This window comes from Pecten maximus, chromosome 5, assembly GCF_902652985.1.
Source record: "Pecten maximus chromosome 5, xPecMax1.1, whole genome shotgun sequence".
Taxonomy (NCBI): Eukaryota; Metazoa; Mollusca; class Bivalvia; order Pectinida; family Pectinidae; genus Pecten; species Pecten maximus.
Genome location: NC_047019.1, coordinates 11,820,881 through 11,839,823, shown reverse-complemented (window position 1 = coordinate 11,839,823; position 18,943 = coordinate 11,820,881). Strand labels below are relative to the sequence as shown.

Here is an 18,943-nt window from a genome sequence, read left to right as displayed (position 1 = left end):
AAATCATTTCTTGTAAAACTAACTTGACAACATTTTATGAAACTATAACACTCATCAGTCTCTATTTTAAGGAATATACATACACAGATTTTTAAGTAAAGGAGAAATGAGATTTTCACTAATCAAGTGATTAAGCTAATCACCTTTTGAACAACTGGGCCAGATCAACTTATGACATATTTTAGTTTTCAAGTAGGACAAGTATATAGTTGTGAATCATACTCAACCATAGTTTGAAACACCGACCCACGGTAATCATGAGAATAGTTGAGTGTCTAGTTAGCGATGTTTTTTCCTATTGAGTTGGGTAGCTAGATCATTCAAGTTTCTTACAGACAGTTAACATACCAAGAGAAGCAAAACTTTGCACCTTTGTTGTTTAAGTTGTCTTCATTCGAATGCATTAAATAGCTTATAGAAAAAAAAACACCTTAAAAAAGACCTTGCTTGGTCATCTATTTTCACTTTTAGACATTTAACATATTGATGATGTGTTGCTATATAACAGCTATGTCCTTAAAAACTTGAAATTGATTTTAGTACACTAGATAGTTTCGAGCGATGTATTTTGATGAAGATTATAGAAATTTTATGGTTAACCCTACGTGATATAAACAGGGGTATATATATCCCGGGAATATCCTTAATTAAAGTATTCCTGAAGTTTAATATATCTCTGTAACACATAGAGGTTATTGATAAAAAAAATTCAACACCTTTTTTCTGTCGTTAAGATTCCAAACAATAACTTACTACACCCTACCATCTCGGATGTTGCAAATATTCGACAAAGCTGGTGACGTTGCTCAATTTATTACGATATGGTAACACGGCATATAGTGATGACGTGATGACGTGATCCGAATCGTGACATCATAAGGACACTTTTAAGCTGTCCTTTCTTTAGGTTGGTAAAGTCATTATTGTTATAATTACCAAAGCCAGGAATGTACATGCTGAATATGGGAAATATTTCATCTGATTGTTCTACACGGAATTCGTGTATCTTGCATATGCAGCGGTTTCACATTTTGGATAATATATAGTTTGAATGGAAAGTACCTTACCTATTTCAAATCTAGTAAGGTGTAAATGTCTTCATTAGAAACGGACCACTATAAAATGTCTCCGGTTAACACCGTTGCACTAATAGCCAAGCCAGGTGTGAAATAGACACATACATGTACCTTTGAATTGTGACGTAAATAGCAGCCATTGTGCTCAGTCGTGATACTGATGGAGCGCAAGTTGTTAGTCTGCGAACAAAATAAAACATGTTTTGAAATTGAAAAAAAAAACTAGTAGGAGGGATAAGGATATTTCGCTAAATCTAATATGAATTTATCATTAGAGGCATAAGATTGCGTTACTACAGGCAATTCAATTTAATTTGATCTTCGTATTACAGCTGATCTCGCAAAAATAAATCGCGATCAGTTTAAGAAATGCTCACAGGTATCTAAAAATTGATCGTTATATTCCGAACAACATGTCATTTTTATATCTCTTTAATACTCTTATTGTTTTGTTTGTTTTTTCATCATCGACATTTAGTTTGGATATATATTAAATACTATATGTGTAAATTCATCTATTTAGTTTTAAGTTTCTTATACCTCCTCTCCATAATACAATATGCAGTCATTAATATGTCGCATTGGTATAAGTCCTCCATAGCTGCAGTGACTGATGGCATCACAAGTGTGGAAATACTTGTTCAGGTGAGTAAGGCACATGACACACACATTATGGCAACAGGGTAATTGAAATTGAATCTAAAATATAAAAATTACATATACAAAATGTATGCATTAAATGTTCTACTTTTCTACTAGTTGACAATTATTGTTCTCCGAGGACTCCTATTTTCACTTGCCAAGGTATCAAAACTTCGTATTATGAAGTATTGGCTGGCAAAGATGGCTGACGCCAGGCCTGTCTCATAAACATGTCCAGGTGTGTTTTTTATTCCGATTTAATTCTGGAACTATAGGCATAAAGGCACAACGTTGTCCTTGATGTTTGTAAGATAACAAAATTTGACGTGTAACTAGTACTACATTGTATCTACATTTCCGGCGTGTACTCTCTTTTTGGCCTTACTAACGAAATTGACGTTTACACTTCACAGGTCAGAGAAATCACTATATATGGAGGTAAAACTCAATCATGTGACAACTTATACTATTATTGCAAGTTTCCATTCCAATCAATCACATTAATGAGGCTGAGACACGAAGGACACAGAAACATATGTTTTGTACAATTTGAGGGCAAGTTCCCTGCGGGACGTGGTTTTACTTCAAACTTGAAACCTGTTAATATATGTATGCATCTGTCATTGCATCGTGGCTTTTTTGCTCATATATTAACCGCTTTCAACACGTTTTTCGACTTTGAAGTGAAACCGCGTCCCGCGGGAGACTTTCCACCTAAATTGTACAAAACTCGTGTTTCTGTGTCGTAAAGACGTCGTAAAACGGGTCACGTGACTCAACATCATTGAAGTGATTGGTTGGCTTGTAAAATTTAACATTATGGGTACACGTCTGTTACGTAAATGTGTTTAATAGTTCCATTTATAGTGATTTTTGGACCTGCTTCGTTAAACTTCGATCTTTTTTTATAAATTATTATGCAGGCCAAAACAACATGTTTAAAATATCTCACCGAAATGGAATAAACTATTACGTTATCGTAGAAATATATTTTATTTAATTCCAGGACAACTCCGAATTGGAAGAAGCTGTCTTGCTATTCAATCAGTTGTGGGATTGTTTTGCCTGTCGTTGTTACAATGAATGACGAGTATTTTGATTTTTAAAGTAGCGCAAAAATGCATTTGTTTTCTTAACTGATGTGTTTTAGTAAGGTGTGCTTACCTGTGTCAATAATTGCATTGATAACATGAAGCCTATTGGACCTTATCAGCCAATTACATCCTTATAGGCCCCGCCTTTTCAATAGAAATTCAGCAAATGATAGTCCAAAATGTAATTTCCCTATATAAACTATAGTAAAGGTTAACCCCCATTTCCTAGGGGCAAACGCATGGTCTCTGGGTCATGGAATTCACAGATTTGGCAATGCACCTTAAGACCCTTCCATCTATAAAGAGTATTTGATTTTACCTTATTTGGATCATGAGAAGAAGATTTTAGAAATTGAAGTCATTTGGCCATTTTTGGGGTCCGTCCATGAACCTCTAGGGGTGAATCAGGGCCAACATATGCATACCAAACTGTCATCCAATGCTGATAATTCTAACCAAATTAGAATTTATTCCAAACAAATGATGGATTTCCCTATATAACTATTGTAAAATGCATCCCCTCCCATGGGGCAAACGTGAGACCAGAGGATCATGAAATTCACGATATTGATAATGCACATTAAGACCTCCGACGAGTATTTGATTCTACCTAGTTTGAGTCTTAGGCAGATTTAAAAAACAATCAGTCAATTTGACCCCATTTTGCTCACCACTCAGTTCATGGTCGGTAGGGACCATATCATTTTATAAAATTGGTTCAAGTTCAAAGGTTTCTGAGAACGGACGACGCACGACGCATGTCAAAGGACAAAGGGCGACTAGATTAGATCACTTGAAATGATGGCAGTTGAACTTTGATCCTAACTTTACAGTAAGATATGCATTGGGACTTGAGCTTACTTTTACACTCATGTAATGTGACTTACCAAGTAATGTGCGTGTTGAGTACAACGCTGCCAGGGATACTCATCCGGTATCAACCTGATTGGATTTCTTACCGACGATGCCTTTAAATGCAGAAGTTTATTACCAAACATTAATATTGCATTATTATGTGTCAAAAATGTGTATGATATTCCTATGCGTACTAATCGCCTATTATGATTGATTTCAGTTGGTTATTTTTCAGTAGATTTTGAAAGAGTGACTCATTATGAAAAAAATAAAAAAAAATAGCTCCCCCTCCCCCAGGACTACACAACAGGAAGACATGCATTTCTACTGACACCATAACAGAACAAAACATTTGGAGAATACAAGATAAACAGGGTTCGTATCCTAACTTAACGTGCAGTATCACCTTTTTTCTACTTGTTTTAATATGAATCGGGAATATTGATATAAATCAAATACGTTATTGTGTTAATGATATTGCGGTGATATTTCAATTAACATATTGTTGATTTTGAAAATTGGATGGTATATCGCCACTTAAAAAGCTATGGTCTTTATCGACGGTTTCTTTGAAAAGTACTCATTAATGACATTAAGACGAAAAGTGAGGGATTAATATACACATGTTAGACCAGGTAGCAAAGCTTAGTACTCACCTGTACCGGGAACATACTGATCTTCTCTTTGCTACAATAAGAACGTTAACATATCAACAATTATTGTGAAAGAGCGTTTTCAGCTAACGTTAAGATTAGGTGATATCACTGATTCATTATAGAGACACCATCCAATCGTTAAAGTGATATCACTAAATAGGTAGGTGATATCGCCACAATGAATATATGATCTACCCATAATAGAATGATTTTCAACATCTTTTGAAACCTTCCAATAACGTGAAGAAGCCGGAATGGGTTCTTCATAAATATTCTTGTTTGAGTTTAAACGTATTTTATTGTAACAAATGTACAACAGGATTGGGCACAAGTTATGACAACTTATAAACGCCCTCTCCTAACACAATGACATATAAATAATTACAAAATGCTATAAAATACATATTTAGAATTAAATAATAGATTTTTATTTTTATAGAAAGATGGAGAGAGAGAGAGAGAGAGAGAGAGAGAGAGAGAGAGAGAGTGAGTGAGGGGGAGAGAGTGAGGGGAGAGAGAGGGGGAGAGAGTGAGGGGGAGAGAGAGGGGGGAGAGAGATAATTAATGGATGGGCAATAAAAAAAGAAAAACAAATGTACAAAATAACACAAGCAACAATGGTATACATTCAATAACGTATAACGCATATAACAAACAATTTGTAAGGATAAACATTCTCATTTAAGACACAATGGATACAAGTTTTACTTTAATATATAAATCGATTGACTTCTTAAAACCTGTTACTGTCCTTTATGAAATGTTGAACACATAAGAATACTTCATAATTAATATTCAAAGACATTTCTTGATTACCATATAACAGAAAGTCTAAATCTGGGTATTTCGAAAGCATAAAAACACAAACATAATTAGTGAATTAATACACTTTTTTAAATGGTCAAAGTTAACAGTTTGATTTTGATATCTACTTGAATAAGGAGGTGTAGAATTACATACAGTCGGACCACGACTGTCAAAGTCATCACATGACAGCACAAATTTAAGTAATAAAAGAAAAACTATACTGTTCTGCTTCACAAAGACTTGCATACATGTTAGATAAATGAAAAGTACACTTGAATACACAGCTGTTTTAAACATCCAAAAAAGAATCACACTTGCCGGTAAAGTATAACCTTTTACCAATACCATGTGTTTTGCAGTAAAATGTACCAATGGAACACCTCCACGTATCAGTGCAACAACCCACTAAGGAGGATAAAAATAATAACTAGAGAAATACGTGTGAAGGTGGCCAGAGGTAGCTACATATTCATAAGAGTAATGCACCATCCGATTAATCAGTTTTGTTGGGTAGGAAGAGATAGAGAGATAACAGAAATTTGAGAAAAGAGAAAAGCAAAGATGTATTAGGAACAGAAAAAGAACAAAGGAAAAACCAGGTCGACTGGAAAAAGATATTTGGAGGAAATATAAGAGAAGATGCATGAGGATCCGATATGTGTTCGCGTCGACCCGGGTCGGGGCGACACTATAATAGTGTAAAGAATGTAACAATAATAATGCTCAGATGAAAAAGGAGAAAAACATAGATGTCTGTTGACTATAAGTATTCATAACACATAATAGCATGACAAATGTATATAAATCCTAAGTACCCTACAAATATACATGAAATTTAATATCTCATAAAAAGATAGAAATGATTAATCCTAATTGATGAGGGAAAAACCTTATTGGAAGAACAAATATGAATAAAGAAAAAACAAACTTATAAATATAATGGTGATACACACAGTTAATTTACATGTATAATGGTATTTCTCATCAACAAAATAAAAAACGCATCCCGTGCCAGTGACCGCATTCCATACCCATGACCATTCTTGTAGTAACTTTTCAGAATTGCAAGTAAATTCCGTTTTCCTGCCATAAAATTTATAAATATTGTAATAAAGAAACATTGACAAAAATCTATTTACATGTAGTTATATCTAACAAGAGGCCCAGGGGCCTTAACGGTCATCTGACTCTATATTAAAACCCTTATATTATTGTAGTATGCATTCTCTGTAGCAAGTATATAGTGGCACTGTTGGCCATGGTGGCCATCTTGGATTTCCGACCGACCCAATAAATAACAACACTTGGTCTGGACCATCTAAGGATAATTTCTGGTAAGTTAGAGCTGAATCCCACCAGTGGAATTTGAGAAGAAGTTTGAAATAGATGTTGTTCAGGAAAACCATTATTGCGCAATCATGTTACAAAATGGCCGCCATTGCTGTCATGTCAAAGTTTTTACGAGGCCGAAAAATAACAACACTTTGTTGGCCCTCCTTCCTTAACATCCTCACCAATTTCCAGCTCAATGGCACCAGTGGAACTGGAGAAGAAGTTTAAAATGTGTTTTTCAAGATGGTGGATATGTCAGCCATCTTGGATTTCAGACCAATCTAAAAAATAACAACACTTAATCAGGATCATCTCAGGAACATTTCAGGCAAGTATCAGCCCAACAGCACTGGTGGAACTTGAGAAGAAGTTTAAAATGTGTTTTTCAAGATGGTGGATATGTCAGCCATCTTGGATTTCAGACCAATCTAAAAAATAACAACACTTAATCGGGATCATGTCAGGAACATTTCAGGCAAGTTTCAGCCCAACAGCACTGGTGGAACTTGAGAAGAAGTTTAAAATGTGTTTTTCAAGATGGTGGTTATGGCGGCCATCTTGGATTTCGGACCGACCCGAAAAATAACAAAAAATAACAACATTTGGTCGGTATCATATCAGGATCATTTCAGGCAAGTTTCAGCTCAATAGCACTGATGGAACTTAAGAAGTTTAAAATGTGTTTTTTCAAGATGGCGGCTATGGCGGCCATCTTTGATTTCGGACCGACCCGAAAAATAACAACTCTTGGTCAGTATCATCTCAGGATCATTTCTGGCAAGTTTCATCTTAATCCCAGTGGTGGAACTTGAGAAGAAGATTGAAATATGAAAAGTTTACGGACGGCGCACGGCGCACGGCGCACAGATGACCTAAAAATATGAAAAAATGTGAAAATATACAAAATTTCAGTCTGAAAACGAAAGAAAAGAAAATAGTAACTACTTGATTCAAACTTAGGAATTTATTGGCAATCCTACGATTCACCAATGTGCACGTGTATATAGTCATAATCACTGGTGTTGGTGACAATATCCATATAATGCAGCTGTAATGGTACAAATTTCCATAGGAGTTACTTCCCCTGTATCAAGACACGCTACACGTCAACTTATAAGCGTCTAACGTTAACAGGTTTGTATCGCTCACCTGGATTTTACAAATACTTCCCCAGTTTTAGATCTGTCACTCAGTGTACCAATGAACTCTAGTCAACACATTCTTTTAACTAACATTAAGCTTTATGGTTTCAAAGATCAAAATCAATTATGTTGAAAAGCATTCAATCTCGATAATGATAACCAGTTTTGACTTCTCTGATTGGGACCCGCCCCTCTGCCTCTGGGAGGAATTGTCTCTTAAGCTAAACTACGATGGCCGATATCGGACGGGCAAAACAGTGTTACTAGTAGTACGTTTTTGTCAACGAAAAATGTACGTACATATTGTGTGTCAAAAATATCTACTGCTATAGTAGTAGATAAATTTGTACACAAAAAGTGTACGTACAAATCCTGTGTCAAAAACCTGTTACTAGTAACACATTTTTGACACAAAATATGTACGTACATATTTTGTGTACAAATTTATCTACTACTTCTAAATATCAATTAGCATTCCTTTTATTCTTGATTGATTACCATGCGGTCGTATGCTGATTTTGCCTGATAAGATAATAAAAGCCAGAGCCAAAAGATCTGCTTGATTTTAAAGCCACATACTCCCAAATAACCTAAAACCTCTCCCGCTAAGTTCCATTGAATCATGTCCTATTCATAGGAAATACTCGGGTTTTGCCGATTACAGTCCCTTTGACGTTTCTTTTTGGCAGAATCGGTCTGTATTTTGGCAGTATCGGTCTGTGTTTTGGCAGAATCGGTCTGTATTTTGACAGGCTTAAACATTCGGCGTTCCACCATTTTGTATAGACTGATAACACGCTCGTTGCATTATAGGACTATTTCGCTTAGAAACTTGGTCTGTCGGACCCAGTTATTATTTTTGGGAATAACCCATTTATTTTTATAAATACATATTTTCTTCCAGTTTTTAATTCGCGATAATTAGATATATACTAAGTCTGAAAACTGTTAAGATCTTGAAATGTTAACATTAAAGCATTTGGCTTTACAGTATGACGTTAAGTAAAAACAGAATATCCAGCCAGCGGACGTAATGGAAGAATGGTATCACTCGAAACCGAACTATATCTGGTTTCCTCGTGCGAATGCGACAAAAGTTAATTATTTACTCGTATTTCTATCGGATGCAGTCAACATACTACCACAAGGCGATCAATCAAGATAGGAAAGAATGTTAATTGATATTTAGAAGTAGTAGATAAATTTGTACACAAAATATGTACGTACAAATTTTGTGTCAAAAATGTGTTACTAGTAACAGGTTTTTGACACAGGATTTGTACGTACACTTTTTGTGTACAAATTTATCTACTACTAGCAGTAGATATTTTTGACACACAATATGTACGTACATTTTTCGTTGACAAAAACGTACTACTAGTAACACTGTTTTGTCCGTCCGATATCGGCCATCGTACTAAACCGTATCAAGTTCATATTGCCCAATGATCCCACATGCTCAATATCCCTATTCCCTCAAAACTGATATATCTTTACTTTTCCTTAGGCAAGTAGAAAACAACAGAGTAATTAGTTTCAGCTTCTACCCGCCAAAATCTTACTTTTGTAGGATTAATCTCCTCCTTTCAAATTTATTAAAATATCGTACGGTGCTCTTGATGTGTTTTAATTAATGGTGAATTGTACGAGTCAGGTAAATGACATACAAAGATTGTTATACCAGAATGATTTCTGGAAAGGTATTTTCATTTCTCCGTGTAATATATTTACAGGACAACAAACCAAGCAGCACAGATTACCTTCCTATATACCAACCGACCGTTATACCAATACAGTATAGAAGAGAAAGTGATTTTTTTTTTAATTTGAGGCAATTCAAATACTTCAGTACATGGGTTTTCCTATTTTCCTTTTTGAGTTCTTCATTAACTATTACTAGGTTCAGTTTTAAAACGAACACAGTTACTTCAATAGCAATTAATGCGGCGAATGGATATTAAAGATAGAGGTATATTAATTTATTTATTTGTTTTATTTTAATATTTCATTTTTCTTTCGCTTTTCGTTTTCTTCTGGTAACACACAATAATCCAACGGCAAATAAAAAAAAAAAAACCCGAAAAAAGTAACAAAATAATAATATAAGCATATTCTACACTAAAACAGTTTAAAAGAAACAGAATTTGCATACGATGCTAATGTTCACAAATATGAGATAAATTGATAGATTAACACATCTGGTATTTATCACAAGATACGATAAAAAAATCATAATTACTTACATTGCTCTAAAGTCCGACTACATCGTCGTCTTGTTGTTTACTGGCGTGTCAACCCTGAAATGACATCATCTTGCTTGTAAGTACAGTTAAGAAAACATAAACTATTACATTCTAGGGTGGCTCAACACCAAATGTTGTCCTCCAGCGTTCAGTTATGGATTTCCTACTGTCACTTTCGTTTCTGCTTTAGATGAGCCAGATCTATAAGTAAACTGGATATTTCTACTTTCGTTTTCGCTTTATCAACATATGGACGCAATACCTCAGGTATACGTCACTCATTGTTGAGTGTCTACTTCCGCTTTCGTTTCTGTAGTGTATAACAGTTTTATTCCTAGCTTGAAAGATACATATTTTGGAATGGATATTTAATCATTTATATGGAATTACAAACATAATTCTCTAGTGTGTTTTATAGATTGATTTTGGAATCATGACAGTTTAAACATGAGTGGAGCCTGGTAAGTCGGTTAATTGGAAATTTCCCATTTAAAGTTCGTTTTTTGTACAATTACATCAGATAACTTACATGTACAGTAACGACGTGTAATATTTGTATATATTAGCATTACTACATGAAAATCTAGGTGAGAAATGTACTACATGCATAATCAGTCTATAAATATGTATACATTGGAGGAGTCTTTTATATTGACAAGGGGCCGCGGTGGCCGAGTGGTTAAGGTGTCCCGACACTTTATCACTAGCCCTCCACCTCTGGGTTGCGAGTTCGAAACCTACGTGGGGCAGTTGCCAGGTACTGACCGTAGGCCGGTGGTTTTTCTCCGGGTACTCCGGCTTTCCTCCACCTTCAAAACCTGGCACGTCCTTAAATGACCCTGGCTGTTAATAGGACGTTAAACAAAAACAAACAAACCAAATATGTTGACAACAGAATTATGCCAAGCATACAAATACGCATTTCTCACACGAACGACACAAGTCGAAGCAATAAAGTTGATATGACAACAAATAGATAAATAATAGATAATAAAATAAATGAATAGATAAATGTAACCGCTTAGGTGGGACACAAAACATCAAATCAAGGGTTTAGTTCCTGGTGCTAATTATTATGGTCATCAGAAGTTACAATTACAATAAAGAAGTAAAAAGTCCATAGGACAAGATAATTGTAGACTATTTCTAGATAAAGGTACCGTTATATAAGAATTATTATATAAACTATGTCTTATTAGACTATTATAGTCCTATATCTATACAACAGTATACTGATTAGACTGCCCTACAAGGTTCCAGAAATCTCTGATCGACTGTCCAGCTCCTTGTCCTAGCTTCAAGTGAAAATGCTATGGGGTTGAGGCGTGTGTGGAGATGTGGCTGCGCATGCGCCTAAGATGATTCTCGAAATGCATGCACATTCACGGTTGTTTGATGCTCATGCATTCCACTCTCTCATTCGGGTGACATTAACATACACACATGGACACGCTATATATATAATCTAGCGTTTTCGTCTACTCTCGCTGATAATCTTTTAAAGTTTAATGACGAGTGGTGAAAGTGTCAAAACATTCAATTTCATTTTAGATGAACGATATATATACACCTACATTACTATACGTGGAAGAGGCAGTACATTCAATATTATGGTAAGTATACAAAATTGCAAACTGTATCATTCATAGCGTAAACAAACTGTCAATATCAAGTTTTTAAATTGTAAATTATTTGTTATATGCTTGTCAATTTATTTGTTCATTTAGTTTTCTTACACTGTTTCTAATTAAAAATAAACCTAAATGGCCACAATCTTTATTTCCCTGTTATCTTGCAGAAAAAAAGAGAAAAAAAACCCAAACAAACAAACAAGAAAAACAAAAAATCGACTTTGTATTATTTCTTAAACATATTTTCTATAGTATCAATATAAATACATGTGCCTGTGTTTTAAAGGGATCAGTAACACCGAAACAGAATTCGAAAGAAGCCATTATTAAACAACAGATACCTGGGGAAATTAACGACAAACAACAGCTACAATGGACTAGTAACGACAAACAACAGCTCCAAGGGACCAGTAACGACAAACAACAGCTACAATGGACCAGTAACGACAAACAACAGCTACAAGGGACCAGTAACGACAAACATCAGCTACAAGGGACCAGTAACGACAAACAACAGCTACAAGGGACCAGTAACGACAAACAACAGCTACAAGGGACCAGTAACGACAAACAACAGCTACAAGGGACCAGTAACGACAAACAACAGCTACAAGGGACCAGTAACGACAAACAACAGCTACAATGGACCAGTAATGACAAACAACATGTGCATGATGACGATAGCAAAAGCAAAACCCAGGGCGATGGTAATTTCTGCTGTCCAGTCCAAAGGAATAATAAATTTACTATTGTGTACATTACTACTTAAGACTATTTTGTAATGCCAACAAAATGAAAAAAAAGTTTCATTTATAATTTCCTGTTTTAATCTGGCTTCAAATTATATACATTTACTTACAGACCCAGTGGAGAGGCTCAGAGAGGGATTAAATCAAACGGAGGATCAGTCAAAACACAATGATGATCAAGGGTATAAACAGGTATCAGATACTAGTGTATGTAATATATCCATTGATTTAATGCATAACATCTTCCCGTCAAACAATAGAAAAATATAGTTTGATTCCAACATCTAACGTATGGTTTGTATTTTTTTAATCCTTTGTTTATGTATCTTAATTCAAAATCATTATATGCTAATACCCAGATCAACTCTATTACAGTTATATCCTTGATATATATTAAAACCAAATATTTATTAAAATAAAAATGAGATGATATCTTGCCATGTCAAAATATTCAATATCAATTAATCCAATTAGTTAATCTAAACTGTATAAACAGGAATTGAACTCGTCTGAAGCGGACGAAGTGGAACGTAAACAGATGAAAGATATCGACAAGGAGACAGAACAAAGAGGTTAATTTTAAACTGTGTGATTACATTATTCAAAAGAAAGAAATCAAAATTGTAAATAGTGACACAAATAACTGTTAGAGATCAAATGAGAATATCAGTAAAAACGGATATTACAAAAGACTCACAGTCAAGTGAAAGGCACTTAGAATGTATAAACAGATGCAACATATTTCAGTAAATATAAGAAAAAACGAGCCTGCTAAACACGTTTGTTTAACTTGTGTATAGAACATAGCATGTTTATTTCTGTGTGTTTATTTTTTCATGTCCATGTACATAATCAGACTTAAAACCACCATCTTCACCACGAGAAGGCCATCAACCCTTGGATAAAGATTGTGACCAGAAATCGGTAAAATAGTATATTTCCCGTAAGGACGGGAGGGGATCGCATGTATATGTATATGTATATCACAGCTGTCAGATCAGTAGAGCATATGGGAGATAACTCCAGAAGGCTTACTTATATGTATATAATATGAAGGTTCGCTACAAACACACCGATACTTAGTTAATTGCTCCGTAATAAAAAGAAATATTTTTTATCCTTTAAAATTTTAAGGTAATATTTTGATAAATTGATAAGTTATTTTGAACTTTGTTTTCAAATATTTGCTCAGATAATTTATCCTTAATTAGGATTTTAATTTTAAACCAAACAATGTATTCAAAAATCACATTTCCCTTGTATTGAAACATAATTAATTCGCTTGCTTATTTTTTCTTAATGCTTTGGATATTTGCCAGAAAACATCATACATTAGATTTTAAAAAAATCCATATTATCATAACAGGATGACAAGCTTAGAAATACTACACATCAGTTGAAACTGCCAAATGATGACACTGCTTCAGAGGACAAAGGTATGAAGTATGGCAATGCATCAAAGCGATTAAATCAAGTCGAACGGAAATGAATGATATACAGTAAATTGTGTTTGTAAGGCGCAAACAAGGTTATTCAGTTAAATTCTCAGATCCAATATTTTCAGTAACTTATTGTTACAATGTGTATAAGGTTACTAATAAAACTGATAGTGTGTTTCAAGAAACAAAAGTTAAACATGTTTTGTTCTCTTATTTCAGGATTACGAGAATCTTTCGATCACACAAACAATGAAAAGAAAGTTGACAATACAGACAAAAGCGATGGAGATCTCATAAGAGTATCCTTTGCATTGTTAAACCAATTAATCAATCCTGATTAATTCTAATAAAGATTTGAATGCCTTGTTTTCCTCCTTAACTTTCTCACAGGGCCTTCCAAATATAGAGTCAAGCTCATGCTACCTATCATCACTCATTCAGGTACGTTTTTATAAATCATGCCGTAATAACGAATCATAAGAAAAACATTGAAATCAATATGCCTTCTGTTCTTTGACTATTTTGAAATCATTACTATAATATAATTTTAAGTTCGTATAGGCTGTTCACGATGAATATATCATCTTGTCTATTTAGTTAATTTCGTTAGAAAATGTACCAGATATAAGTTTTTATACTGTCATATTTGTTTGATAAAGGTATGTGTTACCTTTCTGACTTTTAGGTTTTAGCACAGACACCCGGTTTCATCGACAAGCTTCTCTCCAACAATCAGGTAGGATGCCTCACACAAATGCGTTTTAAACTTGAACGTACAAAATATATCTATTTTACGAAAAAATAACGGTTAAATATTCAGTAAGTTTAATAATAATTGAAATTATGTGAAGTAAAACAATATTTGCCAGTTAATTGAGTGTTAACGTTTACTGGTTCTACTACTACACCGTTCTGCCACTACTGATATTGTAATTACCATAAAAATGAAATCATATCATGTATATTATATCTCATAACTTGTAGGCTTATCACTCTCTCATGTTGATAACACATAATATTTTCAATCAGGAAAGCTCCATGCGACTATTAGTGTGAAAACGCGAATATATAATGCGATTGGTATAAATTTACTCTCATTACAGAATAACCATGTAGCAAACACTTTAATAAAACTATTTGTGGAGATCAATGATGCCAAGTACGGTAGAGGCCATACAGATGAAGACTTGTATAATCTTGTTGTCGACCTACAAAAGTCTATGTCAGAAAGGTATATGCATATATTATGTTGTATTTATCTAGAAATAGAATGACAGTGATTTACTGGTTTTGGATTTTACTATACTGGGGCCAATTCGTTATATATATGTATATATATTTGTAGGGATGAGTGTTACCAAAGTGGAATCCAGAACGACTGCCACTCTTTATATCTGTGTTTGATGAATGTATTGGATGAAGAAATTAAAGGTACATGCACAATGAATGAGTATACTCATTTTCTTTTTAACTTTCCGCCAATGTTTAGTGACAGTAGCTATGGAGACTGTGTCCTAGGTAGTGCAGTCCTTATGCAAAACACAATGTAATATCTACACTTGCACAATGTGTATTTAATCATATTTTTTATTTATTTATTTTTGTTGTTGTTGTTGTCACTCAAATATTTCTATATCAATAACGTTTGGCTTTCACATGACTGTGAATAATAATTATTATTGTGACGTCATTTTTGCATCATGTTGGGCAACGTTTCTTGAGTGCTTTGAACATCTACCCATTGATGATTCTGATTTGCAAGCAGCATTTCCAAAAAATTAACCTTCATTTCACACGAAAATTGGAAAAAAATATGTACGTTAACGTTAACGTTTAACATAGCTTTATTCAATACGGAAACATTTCAAATAAGGATTTCTTAGATGAAAATATAACTACTGAACAGTTTTGGAATTATTTATATCGGTAGTAATGCAGTCTGGGGGAGAGATATTCTATCACAACGTCAGTGACGTCTATCATATCTTTCCTCTTAACTGCATTTAGAAGTATGTTGAAATCATTACAACATAGTTACAGTTCAGTAGTTGCGTATTTTGAGAAAGGAACTATACATGTTAATCGTACTTTTTGTAATTTATCAGGTGCTTATATAAACAAAATCATGATTTTGTTTCGTGTAATTTATTATTTAGATTAAATGTTTTCTGCAAGTATTGATTAGCGTTGTGTTGACTGTTATAGGGTCTACATCGCTGTTTGATGGGCATGCACGAAGCATATTAAGATATTCGACTTGTGACCACGTTAGTATCTTTGAATTTAAGAATGCGTGTTTAACTGTTTTTTATTCATAATTTCGTTGTGTTTGATATCTTATCATTGTATGATAAAATATTGGTAAAGTTGTTCAATACTCTTGATGTGCTCTTCATGCAGATACATTAACAGTAGACGTTGTTCTTTGTGTGTTTTTGTTATAGAAAAACAACATGGTACAGTCAACACTATTTGCTTAAAACAAAAATTATTATTAAAACAAAATGTAAATTATTTTTGTCTGACTGTGTAGTATCGACTCCACTGAGTACCAATTTTACACCTTAAAATGGGGGAGGGTGATAGACAACCTTTGTTTAAATATAATTTCAAAAATTAACAGGTGGAGGAAAGCCCTCCTGAATGTATCAGGTCCCTGCTCCTAACAGTTGGTGACAATCAAGTAAGTCACATCTACATTCTTCAGTTGTATTACATACAGTTGTTGTTACATCATATCCGCTGACTGATGACCAGTTGAAAATTCACCAGTTATAAGCTACAAAATATAGAGGATAAGATTTCGTTGTGAAAATGTAAGTTCATCCTAATTATTCAAACTTAGTTCAAATATCTAAAAATATATATTTATATATAAAAATGGACATTATGTAATTTTAACATTTGCTTAATACACTTTGGTAGCGTTCAGTTGAAGACAGTCTCGAGCGGTTAGATGCGATGGTAACATTTGACGACGCTGAAGTACCATGCAGGATATGTTTGGATAAGAATTTGCACCATAAAGGTTAATACATGTTTTTATCTCAAATTATTTGTATCAATTGATATATCCGCGTTCCTATACCAGGGTAATGTTCCTTGCCGCTAAATGCCTTATTCATTTGTATCTGAGGCGATCAGATTATCGAACGTACAAATTAGTTTTAATTTTGTTTTGATATTGTGTCCCTTTAAAAATTCTAAACAAATAACATTTAATAGCATAGAGTACATAAGAAAGTATGACAACAATTAAAATTGGTATCATATATGATAAAATGAGTTTAGACACTAGACCTGTTAACATGCATAGTACAGTTTTAGTAGCATACATCTAATCTATAAAAATTATACTTAAAAAATGAGATTTTTCTTTTTAAATGATGCAAGAGACATAAGCTATCACTGAAACTGAATGACAATATTGGCATTTAAGAGCTTATACATTTTCTATTTTATATTGATGAGTTGGTACATATTTTACAGACACGCAGACTTATAAACAGTGTTTAATAAAAAGCCCACCGGAGATACTAGTTTTACAGTTGGCAAGATTTAAACAGGTATTTACATCATATATATCACGTGTCATCGGCTTGATTGTGTTTTGAAAACTTATATCAATAATCACCGGTTCTTTTAGCATATAACATAATGTAGACAATGTGTCAACACTATCAAATGAGCAGTATAACTTCATCACATAACTAAAATGATTTATCTTGTGATACGATCATGTCATCAATGCGTAATAATTACAAATTGTAGTCGAAATTCATCTGTCTTGAACTCGTTAAGTGACTTGATATGTGACTTTTCTTAAGACTTTAAACTCGCTTAATAAGTGTCATAACACAAAGTCACGACTTGATCTATATATGGTTTATAACAAAATGTTAACAGCGTATCAAAATCATATCTATTGTATCAAAAGTGAATATACTAAATAACAAATCTATTACAAAAGATAACTGTTCTTACAAATTGTATTTACATTTGTACTGGAAATGTCTGTATTACTGTTATATTTCTTAGGATGGATATGGCAAACTGTACAAATACGAAGAAAGTGTACATTACCCGTCCAATCTCTCCCTTAGAGTCAGTAGACAGGTAGGCAGAGCATTGAAGATATAGCATATTTTGAAACAAATAATCAGAAGATGTAATATTTTCAAGTAAAATTGTTTTGAAAAAAAATGTCTTGAAGATGTAATATGTTTACTTTTTAATCCCTTCCGTTCAAATCAGCTTTTATAATTCAAGATCATATATCAGCAAGATTAAGGGACAGGCTAAGGGCATATCAGTTTGTACGATTCTTACAAAATGAAGAAAATAGCAGACGACATCATTATATCATGGTGATAAGGTGTTTTATGCAAATTAAGATATTTTTTTCAATATTACACAGGGTCTATATGACAGGCAATGTGTGGATTACGATTTATACGGAGTTATCTGCCATGAGGGAAACTTAGAGGGAGGACATTACTGGTGTTATGTTAAAAAGAATGGATGGAACCTGGATAATCACTATCTTTGGCACCTCTGTGCTGACTCTTACGTCAGAAGGTTAGAGGTCAATGAGGAGTGGCCTTGTTCACCGTTCGCCTACCTACTGTTCTACAAGAAATCAAAATCAAGTCAAGATGTCTAAGTTTTAGAAGAGAGAATTATATCAGTATTGCACAGGATTGAGGTGACATTTAAGCGTTGAAGTAAGATAACACTAAAATCATTTGCATTTGTATATTTTTACAAAATGAAGTAGCCCTTTATGTACATTTTGTTTTTAACACTTTCGTCACTTTGTGTATATTATGCAATAAATTGAATTAGATTAAATCAGAGCGTCGTTTTTCTTGGTTTCTTTGAAAGCGTAGCTGAAAGAAAACTAGGTAAAGCAATTATGATTGATTTAACAGTCTCAGATATGCTGTTTGTCAATAACAGCACTGTTTCCAATATCATTTTAATATGAGTGTTATGATGAAAGGATCACAAACATACATGTGTACATAGCACCATCAATATATATAATACCGTTATAAATAGTTCTACTACGTCTCGTCAGAGACATTACTTGACCAAGAATTTTGCTGTCTATACATCTTAAAGTTTTCGCGAAAACAAAACAGACAAATCCGACAAAATAATGAAACCGAAATTAAAATTCGAAATTAATAAAACAAGGGCAAAATACAAACAAATATATACAATGTAGGTTTGCATGAAGACCTCAGCATTAAAATATAGGTTAATCTGGTCACA

The 18,943-nt window shown here is 33.7% G+C and overlaps 1 protein-coding gene across 1 annotated transcript; it reads left to right on the top strand.

Annotated features, from left to right (window-relative positions):
• Window positions 1–10,186: 10,186 nt before the first annotated feature.
• LOC117327163 (ubiquitin carboxyl-terminal hydrolase 16-like) lies at window positions 10,187–18,472 on the top strand. The gene is made up of 18 exons (XM_033884016.1): window positions 10,187–10,308; window positions 11,399–11,460; window positions 11,765–12,185; window positions 12,340–12,419; window positions 12,724–12,799; window positions 13,084–13,151; window positions 13,594–13,663; window positions 13,886–13,965; window positions 14,057–14,107; window positions 14,352–14,402; window positions 14,770–14,897; window positions 15,012–15,097; window positions 15,872–15,933; window positions 16,290–16,349; window positions 16,592–16,694; window positions 17,156–17,232; window positions 17,705–17,782; window positions 18,084–18,472. Exons 2-18 carry the CDS (start codon window positions 11,458–11,460, stop codon window positions 18,327–18,329), a joined length of 1,740 nt encoding a protein of 579 aa, XP_033739907.1. The 5' UTR covers window positions 10,187–10,308; window positions 11,399–11,457; the 3' UTR covers window positions 18,330–18,472.
• Window positions 18,473–18,943: the final 471 nt, after the last annotated feature.